Source organism: Cinclus cinclus, chromosome 15 (genome assembly GCF_963662255.1).
Source record: "Cinclus cinclus chromosome 15, bCinCin1.1, whole genome shotgun sequence".
Classification (NCBI taxonomy): Eukaryota; Metazoa; Chordata; class Aves; order Passeriformes; family Cinclidae; genus Cinclus; species Cinclus cinclus.
Genome location: NC_085060.1, coordinates 10,250,877 through 10,271,838, shown reverse-complemented (window position 1 = coordinate 10,271,838; position 20,962 = coordinate 10,250,877). Strand labels below are relative to the sequence as shown.

The following is a 20,962-nucleotide window of genomic DNA, read 5'->3' as shown; positions in this document are numbered from 1 at the left end:
GGCTGGGGCTTAGGCAGCAAGTCACAGTCATGCTACATCTTGCTCAAATGACAAGACAAAAGAAACAGCCCATAGCTTGCAAAAAATTTCAAATCTTCATATTTTTTGTAGACTAATCTCTTAGTATTAGGTTTATGACTAAAGGTATTTTCTAGCTTTCTCTGTGAAGTTGAGTTTGATAGACCAATGGAAATTCTTAAGTGGTCATTACTGAAAACAGTCCTTTCATCACCACACAGACACAAATGTGGCTGGGATGCATTCCTACCTCAGATTGTAAATGAAAAGGTATCCTGGTCATAGGTTTAAATCACAGCAACCCGTAGAGCAAATAGTAATGCATCAGAGGAGCCAAAGCCCAGAGGAGTGCAGGGTAGTGCAGTAAGCCAGGCCTTCTTCAGCTCCCATCCTTTTTACTTTACCAGAGCAACAAAGGAAGAGAGGAGGAGAAATCAAACCAAGCCCAAAACCCCCCCAAAAACCTGCAGCACTTGCTGTCCTCTATTACAACATCTGAGGTTTGAACAACTTAATTTCTATGGTTTGGCTTCTTCACTTCAAGTGGTATTGTGTGACTGCAGGATCTAGTTGGTTTTTTGTTCCTTTATCTAAAACACCTACAAAAAGCAGCTCCCGTGTAATGTTTGTTCACCTCTACAGTTGTTATGCAAGCCAAAGAGTAAAGAAGACAAAAATTTTAATTAGGAAACAACTCTCCACACAGACTTTGTTGGTACAACATAGTTATAAGTACATCTACAAACACATACAGGTTCTTTGGACTATGATTTTTTTAAAATATATTTTATATGACAATGCAAACAAATCCGGAAAAAACAAATTACTTCAAACTTATGTAGAGGTAGCTGAACAGTACTCTGTCCAGTGATATGAGAGTATAACTTAAGTTTCATTTCAAGTTCATTACAGTGCACAAAAGGATGTTTTACAAACAAATGGAATATACAAGTCCACAAAACTTTTTATTTAAAATGGCTTGAGAGATATATTTCTGGCACTCTTGTAACCACATAGCTTGATGGAATTAAATTGGACAAGTATATGGTTTCAAATTAAGACATCTTACACAGATAGTCTTTTGCTCCTCATATTTGTACTTCTCCTGTTCCTTATCAGGGAATTATAGAAGCTATTACATTGTTTTTGCTACACTTCTGCTCTGTAAACCTTTGTTCTGCAAACTGAATGTAAAGATTAAAAGGTGCATATGTTTTATATTTATAAAATATATGGCTATGACTATTAAAAAGCTCAAGAATGGCAATAACATAATACAGGCACTTCTATGTGAGGGTTACTTTAGACCTTATGAAAATCCAACATTAGTAAGCACTTCACATGATACCTGGATGAGTAAGTCAATGTAATAGTTCAGGTTTTTATTACCCACCATTTTAATTCTGTCTAAGCAGATTAGTTTCTTTCTTCTTTCAGACAGTATTTATTTAGCAAAGTGTTTCAAGAAAGTGACTTTGCTCAAACTACCATTTTGCTATTGCCATAAGACTTCCAGTGAGTTACTGGGCTTTGGAAATAAACCTGTTCCTAAACAAGGTGCTGCACTAGTTACAGCTTCAGTTGTGAATTAAATGAGAACTAAGCAGGGGTTGAAAAGAGGGATTGTGTTCATCTGATGTAGGACTTGGGGGAAATGGGGAGCACTACCCTAAGTGCATATAGTTCCATGGGGTTTTTATGCACAAAAACCCTATAGTTAATTTTCACTTTCTTTCTTAAATAAGTGTTTGTGAACATGTTCTCCATTCCTAAACATTGCATTTAAATACAACTCCTCTGATTGATTTAAACACCAGTAAAACTTCAGCACCAAGCAGAAATCATTAAAAAGAAAATTTTTCACAATGAGAACAATCAGCCATTGGAATAATCTTCCCAGGGAAGTGTTGGATTTCCCAACATTGGACACTTGTAATATTTGGCTGGATAGTCTGCTGGACCATCTTGCCTAGACCATGCTTTTGCCAAGAAAAGTTGGACCAGCTGGTCCTTGAGGTCCTTTCCAGCCTGGGATTCTATGATTCTGTGAAAAGACCATCTAAAACAGAACTCAACTGTATATGAAGCTCTTTCTCTACAGCACAGATTAAGACAGACCTGCTACATCCAAATCCACATTTTTTTTTTTTTTTAAGATTAAAACAATCTTTGGAGTAATAAATCCATGGTTGAGGTGTTCTGTCAGTAAGAAGTCATACAGGACAGAAGGACAGGCTGAGCAACACATCAGCCATTCAGTCTGACAGCCAGGATCTCTTATTGCTACATTGTAATGGAAGACAGCAGCACATAAAGTAATTACAGAAAAAAAAAAAAAAGCAAGAGGAAATTTTACAACTAACACCAGAAAATCACTTAAGACTTACCATAAAGGCCTATCACAGCATTTTATCATTTCATTATTAAAACTACTGAACTACTGTCTAAGCAGCCTATGCATTACTTATGGCCCCACAACAATTAATCAATATTTCTGACCACACAGGAAATGCAAGTTTGAGTCATGATTTGGTCTGTTGGGTTTTTCGTTTTTAGCAGATGAACAAGACTGGTTATAAAACTGGGTTTGGTGCCTAGAAAAATGTGAGCAGCTTAAATAAAATATTCCCCCAATTAGTATTTTATCTGATCAATGCTATTTCTATAATTAAACTGAAGGTATTTTTAAATCAGCTGTTTATTCATGCCCATGATAAACGTTGCATTTACATCCTTGTACTTATTTATGCAACTGAAAATAATCAGTGATAGTGTGGCATACCTAGATTTATTTTGGTTTTAAACATCATTACTGGAATTTTACCATCCCAACAGAATGAAGGCTAAGGGTACTTCTTGTCCAGTCTTTCCTGGACAGGTTTGTGTTCTTTACCATATATCTTTCTCAGCATTGGTTTACATTTCTGATGGAACTTGCAGACTTTAGCCACTAATCTAGGATGTGTGACCACAGAGCAGCCCCAGAAAGAATGCTACTGTACCTGTACAGATGGAATTTTGATTTGTTGTGCATATGCAGATCACCTGTTTGCATTAAATGCAGTAGGTCAAATGTTTCCAGGCTGCAACAAATGCACTGGGTGTTCACAATGTAGGGCATGTACACAAGTCTCTGCTTGGAAATTCCGGCAGCTTTACTCAAGGCTAACAGAAAAGACAATATTCATCTTTAAGGATTCTTTCCATGACAATTTCTAAAACAACAAAATAGGCAGAATGAGTATGTAGGAGACACAGCATGCAGGATAAAAAACTAATTACATCAGTGAGAAAACAGTTTAAATTAGGATTTAAGCTGCTTTTCTCACAGATAAGAGTAACAACGGTGGAAGCTTTTTTTCCTGTGGGAGCAATATGAGACACTTACGCTCTGCAATAGTACATAATGGTTTGTGGAAGAATTGCATTTAATGCAGCTTCACTTCCAAACAAATAGAAATCACTTTGTTGTTGACTTGAAGACAAAACGCCATAGCAGGTGTCAGCCACCATCACTTGGTACTGTTCAGAACATGTTGGTGTTTTTATATATTGTTTACAGCATGCCAAGTACCACTCATGGAGGACGTGCAGCAATCCAGCAGTATGGAAGGAAGTTACAGCATTTCCAAAGTAGCTCAATGCAAACAGGATACAGATTCCATGTGCACCACAACGGTGAAACATGTTTGTTTTCCATTTTTTTCTTTGGTACCCTTATAAAAATGTTTTACAGAATTTAACAAAAGGGGAACAAAGGTAGCTTTATGGAAACTACTTCTAACTAATAAATATTTGTCATGAGATAATTGAAAAACATGCAGAAAAATGACATTAAATTCTGCTGCATTTTTTTTCATAAAGGCATGAAATGGCAGAGTGCTATCCCGTGTAAAAAAACCCAAAGAAATTTATAGCATTCCATAACATTCTCATTTCATTCTAGATTTTGCCACTGAAAAGGAATACAGTAGCTTAGAATAAAAGGCCCAGTTTTGCTCACATTGAATATAAGTGAAATTCAAAATCAGATGGAGTTATCACTGAAAGCAATAAAAGGAGTGTACCAGAAAGTGGTACAATGTAAGCAATAAAAGCAGCAAAACAACTATATGAACTGTTGATTAAAAAAAATCAAAACCAAGATACTTCCTGTTCTCATTTCTGCCCTATTTTTACCTGCTTTATAGCTAGAAGTAATCACACTAAAATTCACTTGCTTTCCTTGGGAAATAGTTATTATTAGCAACACTACCCAATCTCTTAAGAGAAAAGCAATGTCTGGGTAGAGATTTGAGGCTAACAGAAACCTGAAGATTGGGGTGAAATAAATAGCATTTATTACAACATATTCCTTCTTATGTGACACAAACTACCCTCTGAGTCCTACAGTTCAAAATAACTCCCCCCTCCCCCTCCCATAAACATACTCCAAAGCCAATCCCACCAAACAATTAAAAGAAATAAAACTCATCTTAACAGCAACAAGAGTTGATGGGGGGGAAAAAAAAATCTATGTATTAACCTACAATGAAATGACACCAGTACTTCCAGTTTCCTCTAGGATAAGCCACTTTCCATATATTGCAGCTCTTTCTTCACAGTTGTTTGTAGCCATTGTCCATTTTTGCAAGAAAGAGTTCAGATATAAATTCAACTTCAAGTTATTCTGTTCTGTGAAATATTATCCTTCTGTCACCACTATGGTCAATTCCCATTGACATCAACCATCCATACTTGAATTTACCCAAGTACTTAAACACATGCTTAAGCAGGTGCTTGACTGGTTGTATCAGGAACCTCACCACAAGCATAGGATGAACGTTCAACAGCTGTGCTTGAATTAACTCAGACAAACTGTGTATTCAAATACTTCAAGGCAGGATGTTTTGGGCGTGTTCTTAAGCTAGAGTAGAACTCGGGATGAGTAGAAAAACATTCAAAATATTTCAACACAAATAACTGAAAAATTATCAAAGCAGTCGCTTGTGCACTGCTAGAATCATCATTTTTGCCCCAGTCATAAATACAGGGTAAAAAACACTATAAATAGAGCAGCTCACTTTCCTTTAGTGAATGAACACATAAATAATATACATTTTGAAACAAAAAAATCATAGTGCAAAAATAAATTATCAAACAGAAGTTGTGAACATTATTTTACACAATGCTATATAAAACCTGAACCATTTGAAGAAAAGACTTTGCAGTTCACTGAAATAATGCATTAACCTTATTATTTCTGCTTCACATTAAACTGCACAGTTTATCCTAATCCACTAAAAATAAAATAGAATAAATTAAAAAACCCTTAGGATTTTTAAAAGGTTTATGGCAAACAAGATCACTTTTTGTTTTATCACATTTGTTGTTAATTTAGCAGTGCAGTGATTGAATACTCATCTCAGTTCCAAATGGAAACAATTGAAGTATCCATAAACATCCCCTGCTCTTTATAACTCGGTCTCTTTGAAATTCAGGCTTGAAACATCCTGACACTCAAATCTGTAAGACATTATTGCAGTTAGATGAAGGTACAAGAGACAGTCTGCAGTCAAGGGCTGTGGGAGACCGCCCAGCTGTGCTCCTCACCATCACCGTGCCCTCGTACGAGACATGAACGTGAGGACGCGCCGGATGCCATTCAAGCGGTCCTTGAGGGATTTCATGGCCAGGAACGGGAGCTGGGCTCTGTTCTCAAGGGGAAGGACAGCCAGCACCCACCAGCACCAGGCTGGCCCGTTGGGGTTAGCCTGCAAGTCAAGGGAAAAAAATAGAAATTTGAAGCTAGGATTCATACTGCTGGTAAGGTCCCGTTTTTGAGGATTTAACTCTGAAAACAGTTTTTGATAGCAGTGTAGCAAGTAGATAATTTCATTGCCAGCCTAATGGCTTGTGATTACTGGTTGGCCTGAAACAGATTACAAACAAGTGGCACCTTTCCTAAAAGTAGGATGTTAAAGGCATTTCTATTACTACCAACAATTTATAGGCTGGGCGTTCTGGATTTTTTTAAATCTATTTTTTCCCCCATATTATTACTGACCCAGCTCTTTAGGATTCCTGCCTTCCTTCTCCATGCTTTATGATACAACCTCATATTTAACTCTTGCTGTTGTATTGTGTTATGTTAGGACCCCACCATTTGCAGACCTTTAAGTTCTTTAAAAGTAACAAGTTTCCAGTTGCCTATTTACTCTCAGTCATTTAATTAGGGAAGTAGAGCAGGCAAAAAGGCAGTTCAGTCTCCTGGGATTAATGCAGTGAGATAAATAGCCTCAGAAAGATATCAACATTAAATATGAGCTTTTTATTTGCAACTGTGCTACCACTGGTATGTGGCAACAGAATTTAGAGGCTTAGCTTACGTGGGGTAAATGCAGAGTATTCATATTTTCATCTTAAAACACAATGCCTGCCAGCTTATCGGATATCCCTGCTATTTCTGTCTCTAAAAGTTACATAAGCCACTGATTCTGGATACCTGCGGGTCAGGATCCTTGGCTGGCATTGGACCAAAATGACTGAGAATTCGACTTTTGAGTGCTTGCTTGAGGGAGTTAAACCACGTATAAGCCTGATCATAGACAGAGTCATGGAGAACAAGTAATGCAGCATATTCTTGTCCTTGCACCTGGAATGAGAAATGAGAGGGGGAAGGTTACTGTTAGTTCAATCTGCATGTTGGGGAATACATTATTTTCAGGATTTTCAGGGTTGGGTAGGGGAAAGGAAAAGTAAAAAGAAAAAAAAAATGCACGCCGAAAGAGTTCTGGAATAAATACTGAGAAGTCCATTTGGCCTTCCCCCTGCGGATGCCCCTCGCCGATCCAAATCCTTCATTTTCCCTGTATTCTAAACCAAAAATATCTATTTGTAGAATTTTCACTTTCTGGATCATTGTATGAAAAAAACCTTCACACAAATATTGCACAAAAATGGGATTATGCAAAGCTTTTTTTTTTTTTTAAAAATATCAGTAGGGCCCCAGAGTAGACATTTTATCTTCCCATTACATACCAAAAGCTCCTAAGAATTAATGCAAGCAATTTTGAAGGTTATGGTGCACCCAGTCCTGCTGATTCTTACCTGAATGGGGATTTTTTAACTGGCTTCCATACAAATGCTGTCAAGTTCCCCCTCCACCCTTTTATAAACTGCAGTTATCCCATCTAGAAGAGCAGTAAGAGCTCATCCTAGGTTCACTTAGTCTTGTCCTCTGACAAATACCTCCAGGAAACACTCTTCAGTACATGGGCAGTGTATGTGCTTGTGCTATTATTAAGGTGTCCCACCTTAACCATGAGCATTTATCAAATACCACAAATTTATTTTATTAGAAACTGCTACCAAAAAAAATTCATTAAAAACATACATGCTTAGAATGTCACATTTAATACAGTTGAAATATTTCTAAATTTACCTTTTGATCCTCAATGTACTCAATATCTGCTGTATTATATCCATCACGCTGGCTGTGCTGGATCACCTTAAATCTCCTCTTGCCAATGCTGTCTACAACAGAGCGACCATCAGCAAAGAATTCAACATTTCTTATCTCCAGAATGCAGCCATAATCTGCAAACCTATTGAAATTCGAACAAAAGCAAGTAAACAAGTCTTATTCTCTCCACCCTGAGTTTCACAGAGCTGCCATACAGCCAGTCCCTACCACAAAGGTATTTACCAATGTCAGCTCATTTCTATTGCTCATAGCACTGACCTGCTGTAGTTCAAATTAGTCCACAATTGTTTGCAAAACTATCAGGAAGATTCAGACTGTCTAATCTGATTAATGATAACTGGATGTTTTGGAATACAGGGAACATCTTATGAAACTGGAAGATACACAGATCAGAAGTAAACTTTTTCCATAATCCTAATATGTTCAGTCAATTTGTACAGAAGGACAAGTGCAATTCAGAATATTAGGATTATGGAAGTACTAGGAAATCTATGAAGAAAAAGGTTCTGGCACAATTTCAGCAGATTTTACTTTGCAGGTGGATTTTTCTGCAAATTGTACTTTCCACAGACTACACATAGCCAGTAGGTTTATAGCATAAAAAGAAGGGAGAAAAGCTAAACAGAGAATCAAACATTGAAGTCAAATTACCTAAGACTGACTGTAAATTGCTCAGTGTAAATGCTCAGCCAGTCCTTATGAAGGTCCTGCAGCCTACACTATATTCAGAACAACGAGGATATAACCATATCCCATTATTTAAGGAAATTTAGCACAAGTACACACCTTACTGCAATTTAAATTTCTTGTGCCAAAGCATTCAGCAGATTTGAAAGCAGAAGAAAAATACACTTTCTTTTCATGTATTACAGAAGGTCTGCAGCTCAATCACATGTTCCACTCATTCAGTTATGAGTGTTTTCAGAGAACAGACATATTAGTCAAATTCCAAGAGCTCAAGAGAACAACTTCTATTTTCTCAATATCTTTAACCTGCATGACTAGGAAGAAACTTTCTCTAATGGAGAACTACCACAGAAATTACAGCCATAGACCTTTCTGCACCTCTCCACTGGCTCCAGACTTAAGTGGGTACCTCACATGATCCAAGCTGTACACTCACCCCTTGACAGGGTCACTGATGCACATCCCAAACTGTTTGGTGCCAGTCTCCATGCACCTCCGGATCATCAGCCGATAACACGGCTCAAAGATGTGCAAAGGACAAGGGACTGTAGGATAAGCCATTGTGCACACAAATATGGGAACATTCTTATTTAGGCTGTAAGAAAGAAAGGAAAAAATCAGACGTGATGTTTCAGCAAACTACTGACACATAAGTCTCATATTCTTTAAAATGATGACATCTTTAAATACAAATGATAACATCTTTAGAATAAAATTCTTAATGGAATAAAGAAAGCTAAATTTTTGGCAAGACCTTAATTCCATTCTTAATGGAGTGCTAAAAGCTAAAATTATTTTCTCTTTAACTAACTAAATACTCTAGAAAATTATATATCAGTTAATAGCAGACAAATTTTTAATTAAGCCTTCTGGATCCGCTAGTGAAAGCAATATTGGAACTCTAGTATTGCTTTTATTTTACTTCCCTTAATCCCATTTCTTCCCTAACCAGTATATTCCAAACCCCATCCTGTCAGACCACTTCCACCTATTGTCTCACTCTGTGCCTTTCATAGAGGTCCACTGAAAGCCAACACATTGCCTTGTACTTTGCTTATAAAACAACTCTCTGGATTTCTTCTACTTCTCTTTATTTATTTTAATTTTTAGCACAGTGTACAGTTTTTATGCTCCCTGAAGCACAGTTTCACCTAGACCCTGTTTTCTGAAATCATGTGATACAGAGAAAGAAGCTTCATCAGCATCTCCACATCATTCCACAGCAGCCAGAGCCATTCACAGCTAACAGCAGCAGAATTAGAGATGGGATTTTACATAAATGGATTACATACTTGGAAAGCTCTGCTATTTCCTCTTCATAAATCTTTCTCCTTTCAGTGAGTTCTTCTGGAAGATATCTGGCTATTAGCTCCTCCATTAGCACAGTTTTACAGTATTTCCTCATAGCCAAGCACTGCAGTAAGAACACCACAAGCAGTTAGAGAGGACATCCAGCACTTCAGTGACTGGTGCCTGTGCATAGGACATCATCCATTACCCCCATTTTCTGATGTCTGTGATTCTATCATCTGTTAAACTTGCCACTGAAGAGTTGTTTTTTGAACTATTCCCTGTGTTACAGACACTTACTTAGGTAATCTGAAAAGTAAAAATCACCTACAGATTTTCTAACTAAAGCCTGGTTCTAAGGTTTGAACAGAGACTAGACATGCTTGGAGACTCACAAGAACATTTTAAGTACGTTATTCCTGAGTTACGTATTATTCCTTTTGTGTTTGGAAATATCAAGGCTGTCTGAAGGTGAAGTTGTTCCTATTGCTTGCACCTCAACTTATGCAGAAAAAAATCCAAGGATTACCTCTGAGAGCCCTTCCTTGCACAGGGGACATTTTGGGTTGTGATCCAGGCATCTCTCCAGACATTTGAGACAGAAGGTGTGTCCACAAGGTGTAGTGACAGGTTCATAGAAGAGCCTGGATTGGAAAATCCAAGAGCAGAAACACAACAATATCGTGTACTAAAGTAAAAGAAAAAAGTTGCCACCAAAAGAAGCTGAATTCATTCACTAACTTAACTACTGACTACTGCTACAGAGATAAAGTTGTTTGTTGCTTGTAGTTTCTTCAATCAACTTTTGTATTTATTCAGCTTACAGACTTTTTTATTGCCACCAGAATGAAAGGCAGCCCACGAACTCTGACTTCAGTGAATGTGAGGGACAATATTGCCACAAACTTTCAACAAGCCAGCATTTAATTTTCCTCTGTGTGTGCAATAAACATAAACAGAAGTTGGACTGTCTGACTTCACCAATGAAATTGAGCAATACTTCCACAACTATTATTACTGATATTTTGTGATTACTAGTATGTGTAGAGCTAAGCACAAAATTGCACCTATTTGCAGTAATAGCCCACAACAGTAATTGCAATAAAATGGGACTTGGCACCTCTGGAATAAATGGTGGAACTCAAGCATCCTGGAGGTGTTTTCCAACCTAAACAGTCTCATGGTTCTATTACTGCCAGCTCTAATGAGTATTCACATACATATATATATATATATATATATATAATATATATATTGTAATCTTCAAGTGACTGCTTTCCTAGAAAATAAGTGACAGGAGGTTCATGTTTAATCTGGAAGAATATTTAAAAATTTAAGGCCAGGTCTTCAAAGTATCATGGTACCTACTGTTTATCCATTTCAAGGACCTCTATGACACTTATTTTCATGTAAATATTTTTTCCTTATTATGATTATGTGATATTGCAAAGTCATGTCTTCTTGTCAATAAAGACCTTAAGGAGATGTAAATAGTACAGAATTTTTTTTTTTTAAAAAAAAAAAAGAGAAACAATTCACATCTAGAAAATAAATTGTCTGGAATATGCTGTATTACACAACATACTATCTAAGCATTTTAAGGTCTTAAATAATAGTCTCATTATAATTTAAGTGACTTAATATTTTTTCTTTAAAGTATTAGTTTATCAAAACAGTTCACTATGTTCTTTTAAACATGTGGAAATTACAAGACATAAACCCACATTTATTAGCATCTTTAACCAGGTGAGTGTATTTAAGAATGCAACTGGCTTTTAACAAGACTGGCATAGAGAGCTCATTAAATGTCATTAGTTACTAAAAACATTGACATTTAAGCAAAGGAACACATGAAATAGTATCTAAAATGCCACACCTATCTTATTGCAACTTGAGGGTGTAACTGAAAACACTGTTAACTGTTTCATGGACAGAAACCTCACTTAAACTAAGTGAAACACTGAATTTACCCCATGTTTCAGTAAGCACTGCGTTGCGTATGTGATAACTTGGTAGGCACTGACTTCAGAAGAAATGTAGAATAAAAACAAGATATTCCTGTTAAGATTCCCCCATCTGCCCTAGCTCTCAAGAGCCAGCAGCAGCTTTTCCTAACTACTGTAAGAGGACCTGGACAAGCTCCATGACTTGCAGAAAGAAACATTACACACCAAGACTCGTCATGACATTATTTTGAGCTATTGTAACAGCAGAAACTAAACTGCTGCACAATAATGCTCCTTCTTTTCTCACCAGTATTTTGCTTTGACTACTTTGTACTTTCTGCTTACTGCTGGAGCAAAGGCAGATCAATAACATTTTGGCCACTCCATCAGACAACCAGGTTAATAACAGCTCCCACAGTTAATTGTGAACAGGTCAGTAGGTTACTAGGTAATTAGTCCAAAGTATCTCATGAACCAAATCCCCAAAACACTTCTGAAGAACATAGCAGGAAATAATTATAATGGGTCTGCATATATAACAAGAAAGACCTTAGGAGAGCTTCCTTGTGCAGTGATGTTACAAAGCTAACATCCTTCTGAAGGCAAGGCCTGTATTTGGGACTACAGTTCCCAGCTCAGCACCTATACCATCCTCTATAGGGTAAGGAAAGCAGTCATTCTTGGGCTAATTCCTTCACAAATGTATTGCTGTCTGGCTGTTTCTCTTTTAACATAGAAGATGAAAAAGTAGAATTAATTAATTTTATTTAAAGCATCTGAAAAATGCTTTGTGGACATGATAAACAAGCAGAATCACTAAGCCATCTAGGAGTAATTGTGTGGCTTTCTGTTAGAAGAAAGTTTTGCTTTTTGCACTATTGACTGTTTAGACAGCTGCATAAACTTTTGGAACATATTTCAGCTGTAGACAGGGAGAGGGGGAAGATCTGATTTATTCCAAGCAGAAGCAAATCAGACAATACAGCAGTTTGTCCTCAAAGCTTTCAGTTTGTCTGAAACAAATTGAAGTCTCCTCCTCTGCATACAAACAACAAACCCCAGATTTCTCAAAACACAGGCCTTCAGAAGTAAATCCCTAAAGAGGCTATCTGCTAGTTAAGAATTAAAAAATATTGTGCAAAACTAAACCCCAACATGAATTATAGATAAATCTGGGTAATTAAAAAAACCAAACAACCTAAGCAACACTCACTGCAGCAAATGAAACACCTTCCCAATATTCCTAAACCACTGAAAACTCCCCACATAATGTTAGTTGCCAAAGTTAAAATATTTTGTACAAAACAAGTAGTAAAATAGATGCAGTTGACAACTCCTACTTGTTTGACTAAGCCATTGCTGTTCCAAGAATAACTGTTATTTAACTGGAGAAAGAAATCTTCAAGCCAATGGAGTGACTGCCTCAGTAAAGTGAAGAACACATCTCTCAAGAGCTAAAACATTCTCTTGTTTACTTGCAAGATTCTCCTATTGCAATAGCAGCAACACAGTACTTCACATGAAAACTCAGAATATTCACTGGATGTGGTCTCTTTAGGTATTTTGTGCTTTTGGTGACAAAATGCTCTACAAATTCCAAGATGACAAACTCTGGGTTTGTGCAATGTGTCAGTGGTGAGAGCAAATCTTTCAGACACCTTCACTAACACATGACTTTAACCCTCATGTGACTCTGTGTGCCCTTTCCAAAGCCATCACTAGCCCAGAGAAGATCAAAGAGTCCACATTCATCAACAGTGCTCAGAAGCAAAGGTCTAGAAATGCATCACTGGAGCAACAATCACAGTAAAAGCTACTTTCATGTAACAGGCAAAAATAAGTACCAAGTAAGCTAGAAAATCTCTATGTCATAAAAGGAAGGAAGATACAGCTGGAAAGCTATAGATATCTGTGAGAAAAGAACACACCTCATACACAGGGAGCAGTCCAAATCCGATGGATCCACAACTTCAAATGGAATATGCTGTCCAGTACTATTTTCCCTAGAATCAACTATGTCTATCAGCAAGGAAAAAAAAAAAAAAAAAAAAGAGTAATTGAACAGAACTATGCAAGCACAATGCTATATCATGTTTTTACACCAGCATCAGATATTTAAATGTATGTTGTATATACCTGCAACTTACTGATCCATGAAGCCACATTATAGTAATTTCTATGCAAAGCTTCAAATTCAACCTTGGCAAAAATCTGCACACCTCCCCTTAATTTTAGTCACATTATACCCACCTACAGAGGGCTCAATCTGGCTTTGCATTAGCAATCAATGCCAAAATACTTTTTGTTTTGAAAGTCTAAAGTGAGAAAAATTCTCACATAGCATTGTAAATACATTCCACAGCATGAGAACAAGGCCAAGTTATCAAGAACAAATGAGTTTGTACTTTTAAACTTTTTAAATTTCTATAGAAAGTGCTAAGACCATGTGCAACACTGATGTTCTTTAAAAGATTCAGAGCTCTGCCAAGAAAAACAATACCCAACCTTCTTTGCCCCTTTTTAGACTTTTTTCTCTCTACACACAGAAAAGTTTCCACAACATGCATGCACTGACTAGGCAAAAGAGAAAATATAAAAGGCAAAGTGCAATTTGGTCTCTCTCTGTCTGAATCTTACAAAAGAAAAGTTTTCACAGGTTGCATGCCATGGAACCTGTCCTATGTGTAATTAAACCTACCTTTCTTCATCAGTTTGCAGGGCACCTCAGCATTTCGCATCTCCTCTGAGCAGCACTTCCTTTTTAGGAGGCTGCATTTTTCAGATATGAGAAAAGTAGACTCTGGCATGGAGGTGAATTTGTTCTCCTCCTCTGAGCAGTCCTTTTTGTTCTCTGTAATTTGTATAGATTTCCTCAAACTACCAGAAGTAGTTACATTTGGTTCCTCTTGAATGGAAAAACCCTTTTTCTGTTCCACGTTGACCTGTGTGAAGAGAGGACTGACATTAGACCAATCTTCCAACAATTTGGTAAGGAAAAAACTCAACCTGTCAAAAATCTTTAATATTACAGATCACCAGTAAGGAATTTGTAGGTTAAGAAGCAAGAGTTTAAGAATGGCTAGTCCTAATTAAAAAATATCCAAACCCCAAAAAGGAAGTAAACAACGAACTTGATTTCCCCTCTCCACCACTGAGTATTTTCAGTCCTTTGTGTGGCTTTAAAGCTTGAAGATTGTGAAACTGGATTCAGGCAGAATTGTGGCTAGATCTCATGTCAAATATATTGTTATCACTGAACCTATGGGGAAATGTATATTGTTTATATCATGGTGATGGTATATCAACCAACAGAAAAACCAAAACATCAGCTCAATCTAAGGAAGCAGTAAAAACACACAAAATTTATAATAGAAAAGATTCCCAGAGCTTCCTCTTGCAAGGCAGATTCCTTTCTCAGAAGATAAACTGTTCAGGGTTTATCCCTTTATGGCCACAGGACATCCTGTAAGCAGCCACTGCACAGGACATCACCTGTCAGCTTTGTAACATCACGTCCCTGGATGGACCTGAAAACAGACACTGTGGATTGTGATGTGTAACATGCAGAAAGATGAGTGAACTGTCTCTTCAATGGCTTTGTGAAAGAGTCATGCAAAAGGGTTCCTTGTCAGAAATATTCTAACAGCCTTTGCATGGGGCAATGTCACTGATTGTTTCTTATCAGCCTCAACAAGGCAGCTCAAAATCTACCACTTTTGTTTGTAAGGACTAGCCAAGTTTTCTCCTAAATATACAGTGTATGCAAATCCCATCCCAAAGTTCAGGTTTCAGTGAAACAGAAGTGGTCCTTACAAACATATGAATGTAAACCTCTGCAGCCAATTACAAAACTACAGTTGCAAAACCAGAGTTATGAAGTACCTCATATCTTCTGTAGCTCTACAATACCTCTGAGTATTGTACAGACTGAGTATAGAATGACTTCATTACTGGCATCACCAGTTGTAGCTCAAGTTGAAGCTCTAGATTTTAGCATTTCACAGCTTTGAGGGTATCTAAATTCAATCTACAGAGGCCTTTTTCCACTACCAAGACAATTACAGGAGTAGAACCCACTCAATTCTGACATAAAATTTGTCAGAACAACAGAGGATGTCTATTAAAGAAAAAAAGTCAAATAGACTTCAGTAACTTGACACTTTTGTATGTTCTGAAACTCAGTAAAAATTTGAGAAAATGTATCTCCTATCTCCCAGAGAGAAAAGGAGAGAAGGTTTCCCAATGTGAACACAAAACACACAACAAATTAAGAACCACACATCAGACTTGATCTTTACCTTGAGCAACCTTTGTAGGTTATGGCTGGTGCCTCCAGATCCCACTGAATTTAGGAGATTCCCCTTTAATCTAGAGTGATGTGACAACAGCTGCAGGATATCGGGTAAGTGTTCCTGAGCATTTCCCGGGATGAGTGAAAACAAACTAAGTAGAAGCTGTGATATAAAACAGAACACTTCACTGCTTAGTTCCTTCCTTGCAACCTCTAAATGAAAAAGTGAGTAAGGGAATAGCTGAAAGAAGCATCCAGGATTTTGTTAAAATCATTTAAAAAGCCCTTTAAACTAGGGTAGTAACAAAAAGAGCAAGACCTAATGTAATACAGGCCAAACAGACAGCAAGAAACATTTTCAGAGTTAAACAAGCCCACAGAGTTATTAACCATTCTCTGTGATGTGACACACACATGCCTTTGTCCTCTTTGTTCTGCAGTTCAGGGCTCACCAGAAATTATTAACATCTTTCTTAAATGTTTTGGGGTTGTTGTTTTTTTTTTTTTTTCCTGCACATCATCTTTCACTGGAGTTTACTAGTACAGAAAGCACTCATCTCACAGGCTTAATCCAAGATCAGCTGGGTAAATGTGTCTGATATTGTAAAATGTAGCTATTTTTAATTCACTTATGTGAGAATACAAAAAAAGTAGGCAGTAGAAAAAAAGGCTATTTTTTCATTTGCTATAAGAAAATAAGTGAATCTGTTTCAAGTAGTAGCTTGAAGCCCCATGTATGGCACAGATTATCAGATGAATATTTAAGGAAAGAAACAGACCTGAATAGAAGATTCACACTTCAAAAACTAATTTCACCATACTACGGAGGTGATCCTGCTGATGCCTGAGGAAGCCACATGAAAGCTGAGATTTCTATTTAAAGCCAAAAAGGATTTCACAGGATCACACTACGTCCAAACTAACACAGGCAGACAGTCAATACAAGCAGAACATCACATCTGCACCCAAAGAATTTGGTAAAACATAGTATGTCATTGTTATGTGAACAGCCTTGGAAATGACCCAGTAAAATATTGCATCATGGATGAACTCTGTGACTGATGAGCGCTCGAGTAATTCTTGCAGTCATAAGAAACCCAGTTTTTCTCAGAACCCCACTGCTCAGAAATTAAATGGCTTGGAAATTACTATTTTGAGTCAAAATTTAGAAACATATTGTTTGTTTCTGGTCTTTTTGCTCTAGTGCACAGAAAGTCTTCCAGCATGACTGTGAGCACAAATAATGACATAATGACAATGAAAGACTGCACGGAACCCACTGGGGAAAAAAGCAAACAAAACCCTCAAACATCAGTGACAAAAAATCCTCAAAGGCTGAAATCTCAACCACATGTAAAATGAGATAGAAATTTGATTTCACTACAACCATTCAGGTTATACTCTGTTACATTCAGGAACAGAGTTTTACTATAAGAATTCTACCATGATTTTAGAAAGCCTTATGTGCTACAGGACATAGAAACCCTAATGTTCCCATCCCACCAGTGTTTGAGAATGGCATAAATACACTGCCATAAAGGAAAATAAAACTATTTTGATTTTATTGCCACAAGTAATCACTGCAACACTGAGCCTTTTAACTATGATGACAAGAACAACAACAAAAATGATCAAATGTTAAAATACTGATTTACAGGATATCAGAGGCTTGAGGGGTGGGCAAAACAGCACTATTCACAAAAGCCATATAAGAATTCACACACATTAAAGGTTACAACTGAAGAAAAGCTCACTGCGGATCCATTTTTTTTTTCTTATTTAGCATTACTTATTAGCAACCCTAAAAAATTAATTTAAAATTGCTCTTCCTTTGTTGACTGCTTCCTCTTTCACACCTCCTGCACACACTGACACTTGGGCAGCATGACTGGCAGTGGGAAGAAGGCTGCTGCTCCCAAGTGGAGTTTAAGGAGTGCTGCGTGTTGTGTTCTGCCAGTCATTGCCCTGATACATGATTCCTGATAGCAACTCCCCCTCTTCTACACTCCATCATTGGTAATAGATTGCCAGGCTAGGAATCAGATCAGAAATTTGAGAATCACAACAGTCTGTGGGTGGCAATTATTAACAGTTCAGTTTTCCTTCAAATTTGTTGATGCTACCACTGTTACTGTTTCCACTGAATGACTGCTGAGTATATTTTCTTGCTACCTTCCTATCTTCAGATCAGCAATACACAACTCAAATATGAGGAACAGTCTGGATTTGTATCTCCATCCAGCTCTTTGCAGTAATGAGAGACAGGAAAAGAAAAAAAAATAAATCTTATCCTCCTTTATGAGAGGCCATTGAAAACAATTGTGCAGTTCCAAAAGATTTAGGAAACTCACCTTTTGTGCCTCAGACTTGGCTGTCTTGTTCCCAGTATCTAGAGCAAGGCAGAATAGAAACTCCCTTAAAGCTTCTTCTGTTTTCCCCAGATTAGCTAATGCTTGTCCTTTCCTTAGGTGACCCTGCAAGGAAACACACCCACTGCTGCAGCTTTTGTCAAGAGAATATGCAATAAAACCACAGTCCAAGTGCAAAATATCTTTCTGAAGAAGGAAAAGTTAGACAGGAAAAGTCACTATAATCATGTCTTACACCTAGACACCACCAGTGTCTGGGTTTCTAAACACAACAGTCCTAAAAACTACAAGCATAAACAGAATATTCTTTCACTCATGCAAGTATGATTCTCGTGGCACCTGAACCCAGCTGATATTGGAAACATCTACTTCCCCTATATTCACCTTCTAAAATAATAATTGTCCTTAGCATTCAATTTTTAGAGTGTTCACAAAATTTATATTCATTCAAGTCAAAGATAATAGCCTTAGCTCATTCTCCAGGACTAGCACCTTCTTCCTTCACCCCAGGAAGCTCAATAATAATATGGTTGAATGTCTACAGATTCCAAGGAGTCCAAGAAGTTATAGGACTTTAAGCCCCCCCTCAGATTCCACTGTCTGACCATTCTACCATTTCCTATCGGGACAGTATCAAGGTTTTAAAAAAGTGTAAGAGTTAGAACTTACTTTCAACCAGTATGGTTGGAGCCTGCATGCTGTTTCTGCATCATGCAATGCATCTTCACAAGCTTTCAATGTAGAGTTAATCTGGGACCGGTTGCTATATAGTAAGTGGTCATTTGGAGCTGTAGGAAATAGAAAAAGTGGTTGACTAGGTAAAAAGAAATTAGTTACATAAGCTTCAGTCCTCAATTTTTTATTTTTTTAAAACACATGTCAGTCTTCCAAGTTGTACAAACCCATGAAACATCCAGTTTTTAAGCAACTTTGTACTAAATTAAATCTGGAAACCTCTTTGGGCAACTCCAGACAAAATGCCAGCTATGTATTATGTAACTGCAGAGAACAGTGCATAAATAAATGCTGAGACGCTCACACAATAAATTACCAGCACTGACTGAGGATCAAATGGTTGGCAGAGACACACTGGAGACATTTAACACAGCAGGAGGAATGCTGTTGTACCGTAGGGAGGAGTTTCAAAATTAGTAGCATCAAAGTTTTTAAGGGATAAATAAAGGTCTTTTCATGCCAGAGCTTGAAACGCAGGAAAAGAAGGGACAGTGTGAAGAATCAGGTAGCGCTACAATGATCACCGAGCTACACTCACTTTAGCATCGAGACACAGCGCGTGCTGGGGGAAGGCTGGACACTTTTCTTGGGAACGCTTCCATTTAAGCGAAACGCTTCCCTATGATACCTCGCCTTTAACTTCTACTTAGTACTTGCAGCGTGAGTCACTTTTCCTCTAACTGCACGAAAAGGACCGCATCAAAAGTTCACCCTGCACACCCCGCAGGCGGTTCCCGGTGACGGGGCGGGAGAGCGGGGTCGGGCCGGCCGGGGGTGCGGGACACGCCCGCCGCCGCCTTCGCGCTCGGCTGCAAGCGGCTGCACGGGGCTGCTCGGCGGGGATCCCCGGCGCCCGGAGCCCTTCCCGGGGCGCGGCGCTCCGCGCCCCCCCGGCTCCGCCGGTTACACAACGGCACCGGCCGGGGGGAGTCCAGCCGGACCGCAGGCTCGGGCTTACGCAACCGCTGCTCTCCTGACCCAGTTTCACAGCGGGCCGAAGGGCCGAGACCCCTCCCTGGGGCGCCCCTCCAGGGCTCTCCCGACACCCGCCCCAGGATCCGGCCCGGGGAGCCGGCGGCGAGCGGGAGCGCGTCCGTGGCACGCTCCCGGACCCCGGGGTATTCCCGGCGGGACGAGAGGCGCCGGAGAGGCCGCCAGCGAGCCCCGGCCGGTGGAAAGTTATCTCCCCCAGCACCGGGGAAGGGGAGCCCTTACCTAGGCTGACCGCTTCGTTATACTTCTGCAGGGCGGCTTGGAGCTTCTTTTCCTTATAGAGGAGGTTCCCTTCGTGCCGGAGCTGCGAAGCCTTCACTTGGCAGGGGAACCACTTGGTCAGCAGGTTGCTGAGGATGACATTGACCCGCAGGAGCTGCCCGGCCGCCGCGCCGCCCGCCTCCTTGCACAGGACGCAGCGAGACTCGGGCGCCCGGTCCCTCTCCAGGCACTTTTTGCAGAACGTGTGTCCGCAAGGCAAGGAAACGGGCTCGAAGAGGAAGCCCTGGCATTTGCGGCACCTGAAGACGTCCCACTCGCGGGGTGCCGCGGGCTGCCCGCCGCCGGGCAGCCCCTCTTTGATCCGGACGCTCTGCGCCAGGCACTCCACCAGCTTCTCCAGCTGCTCGGCGCGCAGCTGCTGGTGGCGGGACGCCAGCTGGTACAGCGGCAGCGCCTCGTGCAGCCGCCCGCCGAACGCCAGCGCGTCCGCCCTCCCGAGCAGCACCTGCCACTCGGGCCCCAGGCCGCCGCCCGGCGCCTCCAAGTTCTGCGCCTGCAGAGCCCCGGCCGCCAGCTGCAGCACCAGCTGGGGCTCGGGGCGCGGCGGCAGGTGCGAGCCCATGGCGGCGGCTCTAGCGCGGCGGGCGGCGCGGGACGCCGTGAGGCGCGGGCGCGGCGCGGCGCCGCCGGCCCATGGCGCTGCTGCTGCCGCCCCGCGCCGGGAGCGCCCCGCGCCGCCGCCGCCGCTTATATAAAGGCGGGCACGTGACGGCGGCGGCGGCGCTCATTGGGCAGCGCCCGCAGGTTGTTACAAAACCAGGCGGTTTTGTAACGCGCCGGGCCCGGCCCGCACCGGGAGGGGCCGGCCCGCTCCGGCCCCGCCGCTCGCCGCCATCCCCCGGGAGGGCTCCTCGGCCACCCCTTCCCGGCGCGGGACGGCTCGAGC

General features: G+C 40.0%; 1 protein-coding gene across 6 annotated transcripts; it reads right to left on the bottom strand.

Moving 5' to 3' along the window:
- Positions 1–680: 680 nt before the first annotated feature.
- On the bottom strand, positions 681–20,638 carry LONRF3 (LON peptidase N-terminal domain and ring finger 3). Of its 6 annotated transcripts, none has more exons than XR_009933668.1 (13): positions 20,017–20,638; positions 18,736–18,854; positions 18,049–18,171; positions 15,705–15,860; positions 14,105–14,348; positions 13,335–13,425; positions 9,990–10,104; positions 9,463–9,584; positions 8,607–8,765; positions 7,442–7,604; positions 6,503–6,652; positions 3,021–5,771; positions 681–2,301 (listed from the first exon to the last, which is right to left on the bottom strand). XR_009933668.1 is itself a non-coding variant. In XM_062503173.1 (13 exons), exons 1-12 carry the CDS (start codon positions 20,636–20,638, stop codon positions 5,613–5,615), a joined length of 2,223 nt encoding a protein of 740 aa, XP_062359157.1. In that variant the 3' UTR covers positions 681–5,523; positions 5,611–5,612. The 6 variants fall into 6 exon arrangements, 1 of the variants encoding a protein (XP_062359157.1); XR_009933669.1 differs by having other exon boundaries at positions 681–3,233; positions 3,407–5,771; XR_009933671.1 differs by having other exon boundaries at positions 681–3,183; positions 3,407–5,771.
- Between the last annotated feature and the right edge of the window lie 324 nt (positions 20,639–20,962).